Source organism: Aythya marila (genome assembly GCF_965140915.1).
Source record: "Aythya marila genome assembly, chromosome: 1".
Lineage (NCBI taxonomy): Eukaryota > Metazoa > Chordata > Aves > Anseriformes > Anatidae > Aythya > Aythya marila.
This window is the reverse complement of record NC_139042.1, coordinates 70669681-70688457: the sequence shown is the minus strand read 5'-3', so window position 1 is coordinate 70688457 and position 18777 is coordinate 70669681. Positions and strand designations below refer to the sequence as shown.

The 18777-nt window shown below is 40.1% G+C and overlaps 1 protein-coding gene across 4 annotated transcripts in view; it reads right to left on the bottom strand.

Annotated features, from left to right (window-relative positions):
• Positions 1-18777, bottom strand: part of LOC309890138 (cohesin subunit SA-2-like) — a 63062-nt gene that overhangs the window by 10335 nt on the left and 33950 nt on the right. For all 4 annotated transcript variants that reach the window (XR_014319381.1, XM_082783723.1, XM_082783724.1 and 1 more), the window contains 14 exons: positions 15869-15976; positions 13859-13967; positions 12892-13009; positions 11941-12044; positions 11406-11498; positions 11208-11297; positions 9981-10184; positions 8473-8549; positions 7423-7510; positions 6394-6471; positions 4384-4476; positions 3483-3651; positions 2077-2228; positions 1173-1274 (listed from right to left, as the gene is read on the bottom strand). Coding sequence is in view for 3 of the 4 variants with exons in the window: in XM_082783723.1 (XP_082639849.1) it covers positions 1173-1274; positions 2077-2228; positions 3483-3651; positions 4384-4476; positions 6394-6471; positions 7423-7510; positions 8473-8549; positions 9981-10184; positions 11208-11297; positions 11406-11498; positions 11941-12044; positions 12892-13009; positions 13859-13967; positions 15869-15976 (1585 nt within the window). In the remaining variant the exon portion in view is untranslated. The remainder of the gene's footprint in view (positions 1-1172; positions 1275-2076; positions 2229-3482; positions 3652-4383; positions 4477-6393; positions 6472-7422; positions 7511-8472; positions 8550-9980; positions 10185-11207; positions 11298-11405; positions 11499-11940; positions 12045-12891; positions 13010-13858; positions 13968-15868; positions 15977-18777) is intronic.

Here is an 18777-nt window from a genome sequence, read left to right as displayed (position 1 = left end):
AGCACACAACAAGCACTAGGAACTGACACAAAAGACAAGTGCTTAACAGACATGCACGACCTGAAAAGTAAAATAAAAAAAAAAAAAGACATGCATACAAAGAGAATCAATTCCTGAAGGTGAGGGCCCCATCTGTTGTTGAGTCTTCTGAATCAAGCCCAAGAGGAGTAATATGCCTGAGAGGTTTTCAGGGTATCAGAATGCAGATATAGCACACAGGTCTGGCAGCAGGACAGCCCAATTTCTGAGAGTGAGACTGGGTTAAAAGCAAGTCTCAAAACCAATTACTACGTTTCGGGATTTTTTTCCTAACAGAACATGGAGGTAGCTTCAACCTGTTAACTTTCAAGGTCAAGCCAAGACCAGAAAGGGCCTGTTGTCTATGTGATACACAAACACAAAGTGCTGACTATGTCAGCAGAATACATGTAGCCAAATGCTGCTTAGCCTGGTCTAAGCTCAGATTTCAGGGGCTGGTTCGCAGATCTAAGCCCCTGGCAATGGGTGTGAAATAAGCAAAGCTCATGTATCAGTACCCCCTGGGAGGAGCCTGCTCTGGGGCTTACAGCACGACTCAACTCGAGCTAGAAGCAGCTCTGGCCATGGGCAGAGCTGGCAGAAGCAGCTGCTAAAATAGCTGACTGGCCTCATCAGTCAGCAGCTGCAAAACCCTTCAAAAGGGCTGTGCCCCACTTTCTTCCACAAAAAAAAAACACTGAAAGTACTGGGGCTTAGAGCTGGCCAGCCACCGGCACACTTACTCACAGTTCCTCACACTCAACAGGAATTGAGGTAGTCAGTAAAACCTAGAATACTGTCCTTAACCTTAAGGTTAAGAGACACCCACCATGTCCCAAGGGAGACTCTGTAATCTGAATGATTACATCAATCCCAACATGCTATGCCTTTGAAGATTGAAAAAAAAAAAAAAGAAAAAAACCACCTGTGCACAAAATTAAAGTTTAAAATAGGTGTAATGAGTAAAATAGGTGTAAGGAGTTTCATTAAGACATGCAAAAACACATCTAAATAGAAAGCAAAGCCAAGGAACGAATTTCTTTCACTAGGCTTTAAAAATTAATTTGAATAATTACGGAAAGGTAGGGAAAAGGCTAATATGAAACACAGCTGTCATAAGAACCCCCATCCTCTCATTTTAATTATAACCTTACCTGCTGCAGACAGAGAATCAGTGCCCTGGCACTCTCAATTCTGTTATTGTGCCTCGTCCTGCTTAGAGTTTCTTTAATTATATCCCCAAAATCGTTGTAAGCCTATTAACAGCAACAGATGAAAATTAGTGTTTCCCTTCCATAGTGCTGGGAATACACAAAACAGATGACTATGTTCACGTCACACAAGAAGTTTATAAAACACTCCCAGTATCAGTACACCCAAACTATAAAATCAAAATTGGACGTTTTATTTTATGTTTAAAGCAAAGGTCTGCTCCCTTAAGAGTAATGTGTATGTTAAAGTTACTCTGAAATTGTTAAGTATTATAACAAAAGAACAATCCTTCTTAGAAGAAGAACAGAGTTTTACATATTCAACCAGTGCTTGCCCAATGAAGTGAGGATCAATATCCACACTCAGGTATTTCCAGTGGCAATTGCCCGCTCTGTGCTGTTCTTAGCCCTCTCCACACACATTTCAGAGTGGCTGAGGCTCTAGCAGCTGTCTAAGCACAGGGACCCACATGACATCTAGGCCATCTGACCATGAACTGTGGGAGCTTTATGAAATCTGCTGACCACTTCAGTGTGAGACTCTCCATAGTTAAAACACTCTCCCAGCCATAAACTGCTTCTCCGTAATGGCCTCTTTGGAGAAGCCAAGGAGCAGATGTTCAGACATATAGCCTCTACTCAACTTTCAGTTACTTTGTCTGCAATGACACACCTTTCCAGAGCAAGGAGGCGAGACTGTTCCGCTCTTGCTTGGTTTTATAGCCCTTCTGTGAGTACACAAGGATTCTGAGCCATAAACCATTAACCACATCTTTCATAAACACCGGAGTCATTTTCAAACACTGAAATGCACTGATAGGCAAAGCCACGTTATCTAAAACATTACCTTCACATAATGCTTATAGATCTCAGCAGCTGCAGTCGTCTCCACCACATTAAACACTATTAACTTGCAATATGCTGCAAGAAGACTCCGCTTTTTGTGCAAGTCGTCAAGTTTGTAGCTTTCGTCTTTTCTCTCCTCCTCTTTTGTCAGGTCTAGGGAAACAAAAGCGTTGCAGCTTTGTTCCAGTATTTTATTCAAGGTATCTCAATTTTAATGACCAACTTTCATCCGAATAGCACAGACTCAGCCGTTCAGCCAACATACTAAGCAACAGATGCTACGCTCAGCTCTGTGTATGTCAGAAAACACAGCTTTCCATTTCCATTTCAAAGCTTTCAGCTGGTGACAGTGAAAGCGAGTTGTTTGCACAGTCTTCTACTCTGATCTTCACAGGGATTTCTCATTTCTACTAGGCAGAATCTCCTGTATAACACTGCTCAACTGCAGAACAGGACCAAACAGTGCAGAATAAAAGGCACAAACACACAAAATGGAAGAAACCAGACACATTGCAATCATGTTGTGTTTTGTGGGTTTGTTTTTGTGTGTGTTTTTTTCTTTCCTTTTTTTTTTTTTTTTTTTGCACACAGACAAGCACACCCACAGCATTAAAAAATCACTTCTTTAGGGAAGGAACCTGCAACAGGTTGACAACGATCCTTTGTGGGGAGGACTTAGAAATTGAAAGCATCTTACAGAACAGGTTTGAAACTGATCTCAGAAGGCCATCTAACCCAAAACAGGCCAGACTCGATCAGTTTCAGGTACATAACATAGGTAATGCGCCCAATACTGAACACAGAACTCCATGTGAACAGCTGAAGGGCAAGAGTTCAGCCCAGTAATCTAGGATGGTGCTTGGTTTTTCAAAGCACGACACTTGAACTCAGACTCAAACCACAATGAGCCAACAATCTATTTTCAAAACACTCCCAAAAGAAACCAGCCTTCACAATAACATCCTCAGCTTGGCATCTGAATTTGTTTGAAAAAGGCAACACAGCAACAATTACATAGCTGTTTCCCACAAAAACTGCTCTGCATCCCCACATCAAAATCCTCCAGTCCTTTACTCTGATGGCTTGGAAGAGCCCATGCATCAACAGAGTTGCACTGTAACACTGCAAGGCTTTCCACCGAGGTGGATGACACCATCTCTACCACCAAAGTCGGTCTGTCAAATACCTGTACGTTTCCACCCATGCCTGCATTACATCAGCCCTTTCTACCTGGGACTAAATTGGCAATCGTTGCCTGTGATTGAGCCACAGTGGAGACAAATCACTGAATTTATATTCATCGAGCAACTTTGTAAGAGGGCCAACAATGACTCGCCCCCTTTCAGCGCAGCCGGCAAATAGCAGCGAAAATGGTAGAGTGTTTCTTCAGTGCTGAAGATGTCTGACCTTTGCTTTCCTCTTTCTCCTCCACAAAAATATGTTCTTGGACAAACAAAAGCAGTTTTTCCTGAAGGGAAGTGCTGGGAAGGTAATCCAGAAATCCCACTTCTTCTTCATTATTATTTGAATCTTGATGACTCAAAATCAGCAGCCAGTCACAGAGTATCACGAAGGCCTGTATCAAGCAAACAAAGCCAAGGAAGGATCCAGAGACCATCTTAGTTTTCATGCCAACTCCCATTTGCATCCCATCAAACACCACAAGTCAGAATCTGGTTTCTATCCTACTTCTTCCTCACAAGCTGAGGATTTCTGTTGGCCCCACCCTGTGATGAAATGCCACAGCTGAGCCCTTCCAGAACCTACACTTTAGGATACGGTATATGCAAGTATCATGAATGAACACCACCTAAAGATTTGAATTTCAGACTTCTCTGAAAAGAACAATGAGCTCTATTACGCCACAACATCTCTCTTTCAACATGTGAATCACTAGACAATTTCTCCAAATGTTCCATTTTTTAAGTGACATTCATAACAAGGCATTAAAAAAGCAATGAAAGTAAGCAGTATACTGATTTTTCTAAGTAGAAAATGTAGTGACTATCAAGTGACAAATCAAGTCATTCAGATTCAGGCTTTGATTCTGCATATGGATCATGCAGAGACATACCTGTGTTTGTCTAAAGCACTAACTTTTGTAGCATTTTAGCTAACTTTATGTTAAAATAGATAGCATTTATTTCAAATAAATAGTTGAGGATTGTTTATTTTAAAGAGTCATTTCTCTGCTAAGAAACAAAAAATTACAAAATCAGCAGAGGGAAATACTGGTATGAAAAGAAAGAAAGGCATTTAAAAGGAGGACTGAGGATGCATGCCAGTTAAGTGATATAAGAACACAAACCTTTTCTCTCACGTCTTTTTCCTTATGGGTGAGGAAGTACATGCAAATCTCACTGAAACGCCTCAGTTCTCTTCTTAATGCCAAAAGAGCGCCCTAAAAACATATGTAAGGAAAGTGGCAGGACTGAGATGTTAGGGACCATGACCCAATAGAGAATTATAGAATAAACAACAGTTGCATCTTTCTCCACTGATTCATTTAAGATAGCACAGCAGATGCCATTATGAAAGAAGCTGACATCTCACAGTAGCAACAGCTCACCAGATATGAACAACTTTAAAAATATGTCTTGCTTTCAGCCACGATATCTACGATAGAAAGGTCAATCCATAAAAATACATACTTTTTCCCCCCACTCTGGTGCAGAAAAGTGACAAACAGAGGGACATGTGCGTCTTGCTGAGGCTAGCGGTGTTCAGCAAGTCACAAACTCTTTGGTTCTCCATCTGTAGGATTAGCAGCTCCAGTATCATTTATTCCCTGATACAGCCCTCCAAGCAACTAGGAGGTAGGTCTGCAGAACTCACTTCAGCTTACCCTTATAAAGCAGGGATAATAATTTCCACTTTAGAGACAGGTGTAGAGTCACAAAAACTCTAGTCCACCCCACCTTATTTTCAGCACCCAACATGTGAATTGCCTTCTAGAGTTGCTCTTCTCTCCCCTTCTACTGATTACAGAGGAAGCCCAGTTTAACTACACTGCTAATTGTGGCAATAGACAAGTCTATTAGTTAAGACAGTCTACTTGATTTGCCCAGAGCCAAATAAAAGACCTCCTGATCCTTCACTAGGTCCCATCTGTTGCACTGCACAGACCAATCAACAGAAGAACGCCTTTACAAGAGGATTTCATGCCATGCAACTGGATCTTTGTAAGAAAGGGGATCCATCCCAGGGCATACTGAGAAGGAGCAGAGGGGGAGGTAAAACACTGCCTTAACACCATTAGAGGAGGAGGGGGGAAGGAACAGTCCCAGAGCTGCTGTCCAGGAAATAATGTTTTTTGCTCTCGGAACTTCTCTCTTTGCCAATATCTAGATTTGGTCCTGCAGAGTGGGCCGTAACACTGTGCTTCCAATCAAAATCTGCCCCTGTATGAAAGGCCAAGTTCAAAAATGTGCTGCCCCATTATCAGGCAAGCTAACAGTGTCTGGGCTGGAAGGCAGAACATATTAGAGCAGTGAGAGATGCAGACATCCACTCAGGAATGGAATGGGACGGGAATAGATAGTGAATCAGTCACCAAACGGGTAACCTCCCAGCTAACATTTCTCACACAAAACAAATGCCCATGTCAGTGCCCTATTCTGTACACACAGCAGCACCAGAGGAAGGGGGCGGAATGACAGAAACAGCAACACTTGGCGTAGTCAGGATTCACCACGAAGTAAAACTGCAAAGGTATAGATTCACATGGGATTCAAAGTATAAAAGAGTTTTCCTCTCTGGTATCTTAAACTAGAATATCTTCTGAAGTATCTGGCAGAGACTGGCACTATGCAAAACCAATTAGGAAAGTAAAGTAGTCAGCTGATGAAAAAATTACACAAAGTTTGAAGAAAGTGGGATGTCACAGAATGGATAAGTAAAATAAGAACGTAAGAATAAAACAAAGCAACAGGACTTCCTGGAGTTTTCCTTGAATATTATTTGTTGCTTAAAGCAGGAGAACAAACTGTTTGGCAGTGGAACAAGTTCCTTATCTCCATCAAGCATGAGGAATTCGCTGCACATGTTTTGTAGTAAAAATAGAGGTGAACTGTTGTTCCCTTATTCTCTTGCATACTGAAAAGGCATAAACACTTTAAAAAATAGGGAAGGGTGTGGAAGGTAAGGGGAGATATACAGAGAGAGAAAACGTCCCAACTCAGTTTGGTTTCCTCAAGAAAATATAGAAATTGTCTTCTTGAGAAAGCTTGTTTTTTTTCTGGCTATCTGAGAATAGAAAAGCATCTTGAACTTCTACAAGTACAACCCCTGGGTTTCAAAATGATATGGAATGGCCAACCTTGGAAGAATCTTCTGCAGCTGCAGCTACTTGCCACAGGAGAGAAAAATATGTGCACTGGAGAGCTGGCAGGATCACCTGCAAATAAAAACACATGTCCTTTATTTACATGAAAGGCTTGACAGCAAAAAGCCTGGCATTCTGCTTGCTGCTTGCACTGCCATTTCTACACTGCCAAGAATGTAGGTCTTCAAAATAAACACAGTAGGTTTACACCCAAGTAAACATTGCCTGCTGAGAAACTTCATTACTAAGGTGCTACTTCTGTGTAACTCTGACATCCTGATGCGTTCAATGGAACATAACTCTGTAATACGAGGGGTATTCACAGAGGCTAACTTCAGCTGAGCTTCTTAGGATTTCTCTGCTGTCTTTGGTGAAAGGCTGACTCCTCCAAAGGGCAATTTAGAATAGAAGCCAAACCTTAGTTCTCTGGTACTACAACTGAAGGAGTCTACCCACACGCTTCAGACTTTCCCTCTTTGGCTATATTTTGCCTTTTTCCAAATAAGCCCAAATTCTCCTGGAAATGCAGTCCAATTAACTGCTCAAGTACTTAAAATACCATGATATACCTCTACCTTGGCACAGCCAATGTTTGAGTTGAGGCAATCAGACAAAGAAAAGGCTGCAGTTGAGACAACAGGTAATTACAAACTATCCTCATCAAGTGTCAATTTGCAAGCAACAGGTCCAAAATATTTCAATTTCTGGTTACAAGGAAACCATGCTCCTCATGGTCCCAACAATTCCATATGTACACAGAGCGAGGTTTTGCAACCAGCAGGAAGTACTGAGAAAGGATTATTCAAGTTGTCAGATGATTATTCTGTCGTAGCTCTGGAAAATCTCCAAATTAATGAATACATGGCTATAATCCATTGATTCTAAATAACATTATACCAAAACCTTAGTTTCTATTTGTCAATCTGGGAAACAACATCCTCCTGCCTCATACAACACTAATACATAAGATTATGTAATATTTGCTGGTTTTCCTGCTTTCAACCTTAAGTATCAACAACTCACCAGAACGGACAAACTCCCATGTTGTATTTCATACAACAGCAACCGTAAAGTCTTGTCATACAGCTTCCACTTGGTGAGATCGTGGGCACTGCAAGTGGAAAAAAAAAACAAACAAACAGAAAAAACAATGTCACACTAAGCAAGAAATGAAATCTCACCTAATCAAGTAGGTTAAATGAATCCTGGTTTTGCCTTCCTCTGATGTACAGCAGTAACTTTAAACAACTAATAATTAATTCTAAGGGGGAGGGGAGGAATACAGTCTGCATTCCTGCCACAAAACTGCAGTGTCTGTGAGGAGAGGAGGAGAAGGAAGCTGGACCTCTGTACATTTTCCTATACATTCTATTCACATTCTCTAAGTGCCCAAAAATGTCTAAAGAAAAATTCCCCCATACACACTTTCAAAGAGTACTTTGAATATTATCAAGTGTTGCAACTCAACTTTAGGTTTCTCTTCGCATGAGCAGAGCAGCTCTAGTATGTAGGATAAGCAAAAGACACATTGCACAGAAGGCCATCTCCCCAACCCTCTACTATCTCACATGGTAATTTACTTGGTGAACAACCCCTGCAGAACCAAGCTTTTTGAGAAATCCATGTTTTAGCAGGAGAAGACCAAGTAAATTAAAACAAACGAAGCAGGTAACACCTGCTGCACTCATTACACCTCTTCAGACTGGCCATCAGTGTTGACCATAAGGCAGTGCAACAACATGCAGCTAGGAGGGAGGCACCGTAACAACGTAGCTGAGAGGATGTCAACATCCACTCTGACATCCCAACTCCATTATACACACTTCTTAGCCCAACTAGGGCTGATTCTCCAACCTCAGTAAGTCAAAAATAATAATAATAATCCATACCCAAGAGCACAGCTCTGTTCAGGAGAAACTAAGTCTTGCAATATCTCTTATAGGAATAGTTTCCATTTTCTTGTGAAATTCTTACTAAACCCAACAAGCAAGAGCAATTCTCACTTGACATCTGTTAAGGCAACACTAAAGAATATGGGAAAGTAAATTAGCAGTACGTAAAAAAACATCTCACTTGTGAAAAGCTGCTATTCTTCTCAAAGCAGCGCACATCCGGGCAACTTCTCTTGCATCCGTGCAAAATCCTCTTTGCTAAATCATGCAGGTTTAGGAAAGAGAAAGGCATTAGCCAGCATGGGGCAAAGTAATTGCTAAGTTCTCTTCCCACCCAGCCCACAGACTTGAATTACTCTCCTCCAGCCCTCGCCCCTTCACACATGCAACTTATGCATTCCCCTACAGTAAACAGAAAACAACGTGTTGACTGCACAGAAATTTTGTATCAGTGTCCCTGTCCCTACTAAACCCCCAGCAGCCTCCCTAGACTACAGCACTGCTAAAACAGAGTAAAACTAGCAATTAGGCTACCACTGAAGTGCGAAACCTCACACAGTTGCTAGGTATCTCTGGAAACCTAACCATTCACATGGCGCTGACTCTCCGTGCTTCCAGCTGCCAGATCACATTCAAAGATAGCTAAAAATATATTAAAATACTTTCCCATAGATGCAATTGCTGCAGTTTCCACAAGGATGCTACGTGATTATGGGAGATGGTATATACGACCAGGAATTAGAAGGGAGGGGCTGCAGGAGAAAATCTCTTTATTTAGATACGGATTACTCTATGAAGGAGTTGAAGAATCCCTGGTCTAGCACTTATCTTGTTTCTCATAAGTGCACATTCTCCCATATTGACATAGATATCTATTTAAGACCAACAAAATAAATCCAATCTGAGGTTAGGGGATTTTTTGGCTTGACACATTTTACAATATCCCAGTGTCCAATAAAAACCTGCCAGCATTTACTCCCATACCATGGCATGACACCTGTTCATGACGGCACAGTTGATCAGATCAGCTGCGGGCTTCTGTTGTTCAGTTCAGCCAGCAAGCTATTCATATCACCACCAGCTGTTTCTGCTTTTTAGAACTAATGAAAAACTTTGAGGAAGACTCTACAGTCCTCCTTCAAGGGGAAAGTCATCATTTCGAAGACCCCAAAGCTATGCAGTCTGCATCACAGACTGATGTTTTGTTGTGTTTGTTTGTGTTTTTTTTTTTTTTTTTTTTCCTAGAAATACGCAGCCAAAGTCAAACTACAAAAGGTATCTTGCATGCAGTCAAATATGAAGAAGTATAGAACCAAAGCAGTAACCGGTATTTTGGGAACAATCTCATCACCTACAGATCCACGGTCCTTCTTAGCTGATCTTTTACATAATATTTTTGGCATAGTAATACTACAACAGTGGAACCCATGTCCAGAATATTTAGACAACATAAAATGTCCCTTTGCTGCTGTGGACTACCTCATTTACTATTTTCACCACTCTATTCCTGCCAAATCAATAAAAAGTAAACCATCAGTCATTTTAGAGGAGCAAACCCAACCTTGAAAGCTCTGCTCCCCCCAAGCAGAGAAACAGCAGGCAAAAAATTGTTCCATATCCCCTTTAATTTTTTCTCTTCTGTTTTCATATGGAAACAGGCTGTTTGTCTTCGCAATGAGTCACGCTCACCTTTTGCCAGAAGCCATCTAGTAGCTGGTTAAGCTGTCCCGCCAACTCATCTATCAGCTGAGTTCGGGCGCGATCCACCTGATTGTAGATGGCAATTTCTTCACTGCAGAGGATATAATAAGTCCTGGAGGATGCCTCAAGGACAGACATGTCAGAGTGTTTGACCACAATGTCTTTTACCTCTTTCAGCAAAGCATCCAAATGCTGCAAGTGATAAAAGGGGTATTACAGGTGAAATGCATGCAAATCCACTTAGGCTTCAGACACATTTCGCTTGGACTATGAATCTCTGTAGGTCACACAACCAGTACCAAATAACTGTCAGTCTAAGGAGCAGAGGGGCAGGGCTAGTAGATACAATTTTTTTTCTGGCTTTATGGTTCTATTTCATTACTGTCTGAATCTTTGTGAAAAATTAAGCAACTGTTTTAAGTCTCGCTTCAGTAATACACCTTTGGCACTACTACTACTATAAAAAAATAAATAAAATGTTAGGGAATAAAGATGTCTTTCCAAAGGAAAGGTGTGTCTCCAAACAATGGAAGTTGTCTCCCCCAGCAGCAGAGGACAGATACTGTTTCAGATCATGTCAGCAACTGCCATCTTCACTCTTACTGGCAGGAGGAAACTTAACTTGTGCCATGCCACTGACTCTCCCCCTCTTCCAGTTAATGTTTTGTGCTGAAAGTAATCTAGGCATGTTTGCTTGTTACCTTCCTGTAAACATCCCTGCTTTAGAATACATTACACTATTTCAAGGATTTAATCAATCCATTTCTGACCATCCCTTTCCCATCAGCAGTTACACTATCTCCATTCTTATCTTTCAGTTCCTATCACCCCCTAGCAGCTGGGAGTCAGTCCTCAAGGAGAATGAAACCTACTCTGCAGAAAACTCCAGGGAGATGCCAGCTTAGACACATAGCATAACCCACCCTCTCTCCACCCATCAATGAAAAACCCAGGGGCAGGCCTATCGCATGAAAACACAACCCATCACCCAGCAGGGCCAGTCACGGCATATCGGAACTGACAAGCGCTAACGCTTTTCTTTGGCAGCTTCCAATCAAAAAGTAAAGCCTGAAAAAGACCGCTTTCCTCAAGGTACAAGACTGTTTCTTAATATTTCAACAGGCTTCTATTTGTTCCAAGTCACACTGAATTCTGTACACTGTCACATAAATTTAGCACTTTCCACATGCACCGACTACCCCAATTCCTATTCACCTTCTCTAGATGTCCCGTACTGTAAACATCTAAATCATAATATTGTGGAATCTGCAGAAGATTTGCCACTTTTTGTGCATCAGTTGAATACTGCAGAGAAGAAAAAAAAAAAAAAAAAAAAAAAAAACAGGATATGAGTGCACTGCAGGAATTTTAATGAAATATTTAACATGCATTCACAGAGCAGCTGTTAGTTACCTTTGCCAAGAGCTGAGGAAGCACCATAATAAAATGTTCAGTAATTTTGGTACAATCTTCCGATTGTATTTTCTTCTCTTTTACTGACAGAATCTGCAGACAAAGCATTTTGTTTCAATTATAAAATCTCTTAGATCTGAGTGGAATTTTACATGTAATTCAAGGTTAACTTATATGCCTTTATCTAAATCAAATGAAGCCAAGATAAAGATATTTTCCGTGGAGACAACCAGATGCTTTTTTTATTTTTTGTTAACTTTAAATTAGATACAAAGCACTGAACAACAATTCTGCATGGATAAAATGCTCACCATTTGTCAATAACTTGCTTTAACTGGCTTTTTTCTAATGTTCATCCCCTTCAACATCCACTAGTAATAAGATCCACAGGTCAAACAACAGTGTGACATTTCGTAAAAGTATGCCAGTTCATTTCTGAAGATATACCTACCGCTGGGAGCACGCTATCTGGCAAAGCACATAAGACAAAGAGATTGTGATTACAGCACCATATGTAAGAATAAGACGCACTGACTTTTTTGGCTGCACCTCTGCCGGCTGGAGGATGACCTTCAGCTGCTTCTCTAACCGTCGCGAGGATAATTTCAGTGAGAGCACTTTTCTGGGCATCGTTCAGTGCTGTAAGTAAACCAGTCTCCTTTCAGCATCACACAAAAGAAAAATGAAGTTGCAGCAACAGCTAATGAAATGCCTATTCATTTATCCGGACAACTGTGGAAGGACACTACAGAAAGAAAGATGCAGTGTTGCTAAATAAACACCTAGAGTGCATTTGATTTAACTTGAAGAAAACTATTTTCTATATTCACTGAACACAAAGCTGATTATTTGCCTCATGACTAAACTTTTTAGGGCACTTGGGTTACCAAAAATACAGGCAGCTTCCATGAAGCCCATCTTTATTAACTACTATCTCATTTAGGATAAAACTACTCTTCTGAGCAACAAAATGCTTTAACTCACTGGGTCTGCAAACTTTGATTTCAATTGTACAACCACCTCCAGTTCTAGTACAACTATTATTAAAGTTCACTTTTTTTTTTTTTTTTTTTTTTGTAAAAATATCTTAGAGTTCTCTAACATGTTAGATGTCAATGAACTCAACACATTGTTCTTCTTCTCTTCAGGCATGAACAGCAGTCCAAAAATACCACACTTCATTCAATTCTGTTAGATTCTCAAGTTTTGAACAAACAAAAGAAGGGAATGTTACTTAAGCTTAATTATGCAAGCGTTCTTGCAAAATTTCTAAACTAACATTACATAAATGCAGAATACTGAATAAAACAAGTATGTTGCTGCAGATCATGTAATCAGCAGTACATCTGCTTTGTACATCTTGGCGACCACAATCTGGGATCAAAGGGCACTGCAATATGAAATGATCCTAAAGTAGCTGAGGCAAAGTGCAAAAAACAACAACAAGAGATTAATCCAGACAAAGCTAAGCTCTTTGCTCACCCACCTTCTCCATCTCCTCCATCATTTTTTAATAGAAGTGTGGTCATGCACTCCCAGTCCTTCAGGAATGTGCCAGCCCAGTCCCACAAGCTGTCTACGAGGTATGCAACATGTTTGTGCACCTAGGGATTAAAAACACAAACTTATAAAAGCAAACACATCATTAAAAGAAATACAACTTCCTATGGTCCTCTCCTTTTCCAATCACAGAGCTGTCATTCACACATACAGTCACATACAGTATTCCAACATATTTAGTTTGAGGCTATTCAACATTTAAACACTGCCTTCAGTCTGATACAATGCAGGAAAGTGGGAAAAAAAAGGATATAAATCAGGAAAGAAGCTTTTCTTTCCTCTTATTATGGTATCTTTGCTTTGTAATTTAAGCAATCTCTCTAAAACTAGTTTCTGTATTGCTTTTATACTGCTGATCGTAACTAAAAATCCAACCTTGGGACTAAAAATGAGTTAACATTTTAGATAATGTCTGTGAAATTCTTTGCACTTTGATTCGAAACGGCAGTGCCTTAGACGTTTTGGCCAGACATAGGTCTGCACCACCACAAAAGCCAAATAGAAAAGTACAGCACTTAAACTGATAAAATCTCAGAAAAACTACACAGTTCTTAGTCAGCATGGAGCTACAGTACAGCAACCTCCATCTGCCTGCAGAAAGACACAGACACACCAAAAACCATTCACATGGTGCCATTAATCTTTTAGGTTGTTTTCAGAAGCTGCTTCAGCTTTGATTCTCTCCACTGGCAGAGCTGTAAATTAGTCTTAAAACACAGAACAGAAATGCCAAATTCTGTCTCCATTAACAACTCATCCTGGAGAGTGAGAATGTGCCAAACACCAAACATTTCAGAGCTCACCACTGGAAATACCCCTCAAAAGGAAGCCAGAACTTGATAATCAACATGCAACAGTGAATTGAAAAGGTTTACTGCAGGGCCTATTCTCACCTCACTGTCCAGGAAGAACTGTATTAAACTTTTCAACTGGTGAGCATTTGTCCCAGCATTCCCTCCTTCTTTGGGCAGAACTTCTTCGTCTCCCTCATAACTAAGCAGCCTGCCAACAGAAAAGGAAGTCAGTTCATTTCTGCCACGTTCCCCTTATGATCATTTGCCAATATAATGCTCATTCTTTCAAGATCCCAAGGACTATATTTTTTCTAAATGTATTCTTATTTACTGTAAATCACATTAGACTTTCTTATGAGATGAAAGGAAAGGAGGTTAGATTGTTTTCCATCAGGAGAGATCTGCTGTCCCTGTGGATGCAGAGACTGTTTCTGACAGTTTAACAGGTACCCTGCCAACTTTCTGGACAGCAGATGCAGATTTCACAGCATTGAATATATCCTGAGGTAGGCATTTTCTCACGCCTGAGAAGGGGCTTACTCTAGGCTGAATTTAAACCTTAACAACGCAGTAAAAATATTACTACCCAACCATTAGTCGCATTACGGTACATCTAAGAACCAAAGCTTCTTAAAGAAAGCATAGTACCTTGTATTTACAAGAGACAATTTATTCCATTTCACAAATACAGTGGAAAAACTGTTTACAACAGTTTCCATTTCCCTCTTTGCCCCAAATGAGTGTGACAGTATTGCTCATGGAGAGTGCTAATCCCAAAACACATACAGGCCCAAATGTCTTGGATTTAAAAGCAGGACCACACTACTCAATGTCAGTATAGACTTAGACTTTCCAAAAGTGCTTCTGCTGGTGTAATTGATGCCAGCTCAGTAAGTAATCTAAGAATGAAACCACTGAGATTTCATACACACCATAAAGAAGAAAAAAATAAATAAACTTTATACTAAAACTGTTATCAGTATAACTAGGGAAAGGACATTGTCATTAACATTTCTATCACACCAGAAATAAGATTTTGATAGTAGTAGAAGTGCCAGAGAGAAGACCTGGGCAAACAAGAACAAGGAAGAAAGACGTTTAGAGGGTCAGAATGTCCATGCTGCACTGCAAAGCTGAGTATCAAAAGTAAAGTTACCAAGGCAAACAATTTAGTAGCAAGAGACAGACGTTCTGAGAGGAAAAACAGCTGATTTATGATAGAATATTGGGACAAACAGAAAAGACTAAGTAAGGCCAACAGATGTGATAGAAGACTCATCGAAAGAGATTTATTGTCTTTTGTCTTTCTGCTGGACTTGACTCCACAACCCCTGGAATATCAGCAGTTCAGCCAGATAGGAACAGGCAGCTAGGAGGAGATTCTGCACATGTGAGAAACACCAACCATTATTACTTCCGAATTTTTCCCCACAAAAGTCTTGCCAAAATATTTTTGTTTTCATTCCTCTTCGTAAAGCAAAATTATTTCTCTCAGCCACAGAGACAGAATATTTATTTCTTCTCTTTTTAGCATGCCAACTCCATTCACTTCATGCAACCATTGTTATAAGAAGCCCATTTATAAGACTTACTCCTGGGGAAGATAAACCCTGTACTTCATTAACCTGACAGAAAATTGGGAGGGCTTTTTAATCTGCTGCATCTCTCATTATTCAAAGCCTTTACAATGTATACGGCAACTTCCAAAGGGAAGAGGAGGCCATTCTTGTGATTAATCACCAATGCTATGGAAATCCAGCAGATGCTAGGTGATGAATTAGCTTGTAAGAAGCAAAGCAACAGGAAAAGAAAGTAGAAAGAAAGGAGGTGTATTCTCAACATGGCATGGTATCTGTGGATCAGTCGATTGTTTCATATTCTCTGTGTTAGTCTTGCAACTTTTCTCATGCCTATTGCGGAAGGCCGTGCCAAGGAACAAATGATCACCCCCAGACAGCCTTTCCCTTCCGAATCAAAAGAAGAAAGTACATCTACTATCCTCACGGCACACACGCTTCCAGCAGAAAAATGAATGCTTAATGTCCCTCTTAAATAAATCCACCTTCATTTTGAAACAAATGAGAATATGCAAGAAATAGGCAGAGATACCTTTTATAAAGGAATTCCCCAGCTGCTACTGCAAGTGGACGGTGTGTGGTATAAACCAGTCGGTATAAGGTTTCACAGTCTTCATCTGATAACACATCCTCGTAGTTCCTAGGCAAAAATAACAACGGAAGTTATAGTTCAGGTTTATCTGCAAAGAATACAATGAATGGTATGTCCAGCTTTATTAGACTTGATGCTCCTTAGCCTTGCAACTTGTTTATAAAGTTTTGTAGGACATATCTACAAATGCTATCAAATGGAACTAGCAGCATTTTTTACTCATTTTGTAGAGAAGCAAGAGGTCTGTACAAGCCATGAAAAATCAGGCCCATTGGACAGAATATTAATTTAAAGTATAATTAAATTGATTAGTGGACTTGGTAAAAAGAGTAATAATAATGAAAGAGGCAAGTTGTGCCTCTGTGCTTAGATGACCATTATAGAAGATAATAAACAAGAAGCCTTCATCTTGCAGAACAAATTCTTTTTAAATGATTTTTTTTAACAGCATTTTAAAATTTATACTCTATTACACTGGGCTTATACAGAGTCGCACACAAAAAGAAAGCGAAACACATTCTAGATAGCATGCTTACGCCTGCAACCTTTCTGTCCTACCACACTGAAAATCACAACTTTTTTTTTACAGCCATTAAGCTATGCATCTTGAGAATGCCACATGGCAACTAATAAAGCTAGAACATACTATGGGAGGTAGCACTTGGTGTTAACTGCAACTTGTTACAAAACAGGAAAATGAAGCATTGAGGTCAAATAACCCACCAAAGAGATACCAGCTAAGTGAAGACCAAAAGAAGGGGTACAGTTTCAAAATGCTTGCTTCTTACTGCAGTAACAACATCATTGGACTAAGCTACTTGAGCGAATGAAACAGCAACATATGACATCCTTCCACTTCCTATAGACAGGTGAGGGGAAAAGAGTTTTTATTTATTATTGTGCTCAGTTCTCAGCTAGTACTAGTTCTAAATCACCTGCAGCTGCAGTCCAGTACCTCTTTTAAAACTGAGGATTCCCCATTTGGTGGGAGTGATGGCTTAGAAAATTAAAACCCCTTCCTGGCTTGCCCAAGCAATTGTGTCCAATCCTGTTGCATCCTTCAGCATCCTCACAAGACCCAACGTCCCAAAATATCCTCAAATCTGACTGAAAGAAAGTGAGCTCACACTAAGGAAGAGTCATACTAAGAGTATCACTGGACTGTTCCTTGCAAATATTTTTTTATGTGTATGTTCACGACAGTCATAAGCATGGTAAAAAGCTGTTTAAATGGAAATGCTGATGGTGTATCTTCAAAAGTCATGGGTCAATCTTGCAAGATAATACTTGCAGTGAATAAAAAAGAAATTCTGGCAGGTTTTGGTGGCTTCTTTTATCACACAGTTCCCTTGAGTACACAGTTGTGGTAACAGAAGAAAAAGAAAGTGCTCTGAGTACATATATCATGTAATCAGCATACAGGAAAATACTAATGCAAATTCTTATTCAGCCATCTACAGAAATGGGGAAATAGCATAAAAATGTGCTTATTGTTGCTAAACAATAAGAAACTGAAAGAGATAATATGGTGCATTAGCATCTCCGAATAAGCATTGTCATGTCCGGAAAAGCCCTGAATAAAGTATTGAATTATTACTTCTATGAGGTTAACAAGTGAGAGTAAACTAAGACTGACAACAAACTGCACCTATAGGAGTAAGAATGGATCACAGAGCATGCCTTTATATTAAAAGACCATGGGAATTTAGTGAAGCCATCCAAAAAGTTTGCATTCATTCTTTTTAATATGTCCGTTATTTAATTCTTTTAAAGCACTAGTTACTGCTAAGCTCCCCTTCTCATTTTCTCTATGCACACATATTTTTTTTTTAAACAGCAGACAGCTTGAAAAAGAAAATTCCATATGAACACACGGTGATCTGGAGTGCGCCAACACTGAATCACAAACAGCCAAGGCTGGAGAGTACCTCTGGAGTAGGTAGATCACCTAGTCCTACCCTCTGCTCAGAGGGTCAGCCACAGGAGGTTGCTGTGGGTTGTGTCCGGTCAGCCTCTCTGACAATCTGTTCCAGCGTTTGACTGCCACCAGAGTAAAAAACTGTTTTTTGTATATTTAAATGGATTTTTCAGCATGAACACACCACTCAAGTGTACATGTTTTCTGATATTTGAATGTACTCATATGTCAGGTTTTCTCTTCCTTATACATTTATGAAAGTAGTGAGACCTCTGAGTCTGTTTTAAAAAAATGTCTTGCCTAAATTGTTTAGATGACTCAAAGTGCTCAGTAGCATGCCTGCAATCTCTTTGGGTAGAAATTAAGGACTTTGCTCTTTTCTAGCACAAGTGAAATTCCAACCTCCTTGGTTTTGACTATGCCTTCAAAGAAGCTAAGAATTTGCCCCAGTTACATTGACCTACAACAGTGCTACTTTGTCTCTCTTCAAGACAAGCGCAGGTGAGATGTAATAGCTCTGACCACCACTCTCTCTGAGACAACCTGCTTTACACTCAAAATTCCCACTCCAGTGAGAGCTGAGCGGTTTTACTTGCCTCTGGAAGTAACAACACTTGGCTACACCTGCTGCCACTACCACTAATACTACTACAATAAATGGGTGCCTTTCTTTTTGCAAACGTAAGCCAATAATCACACATTCAAAGAATAGTTTAAATACAGCAATAACACTGCTGCTAATTTACAGCCCTCAGAATGCCAAGCAACAGATAAAGGTTAAGCCAGAAGTGCCTGCCAGTGTTTAGGTGTCTAAAAATAAACAGGCACAGCCTTCCACATAGCAATGTTATGACATACCATTTTCTCTGCAGTTCAGTGTGAACATGGCATGAAGAAGTTGGGATCTTCTAGGGAGAGATCACAGCCCTAT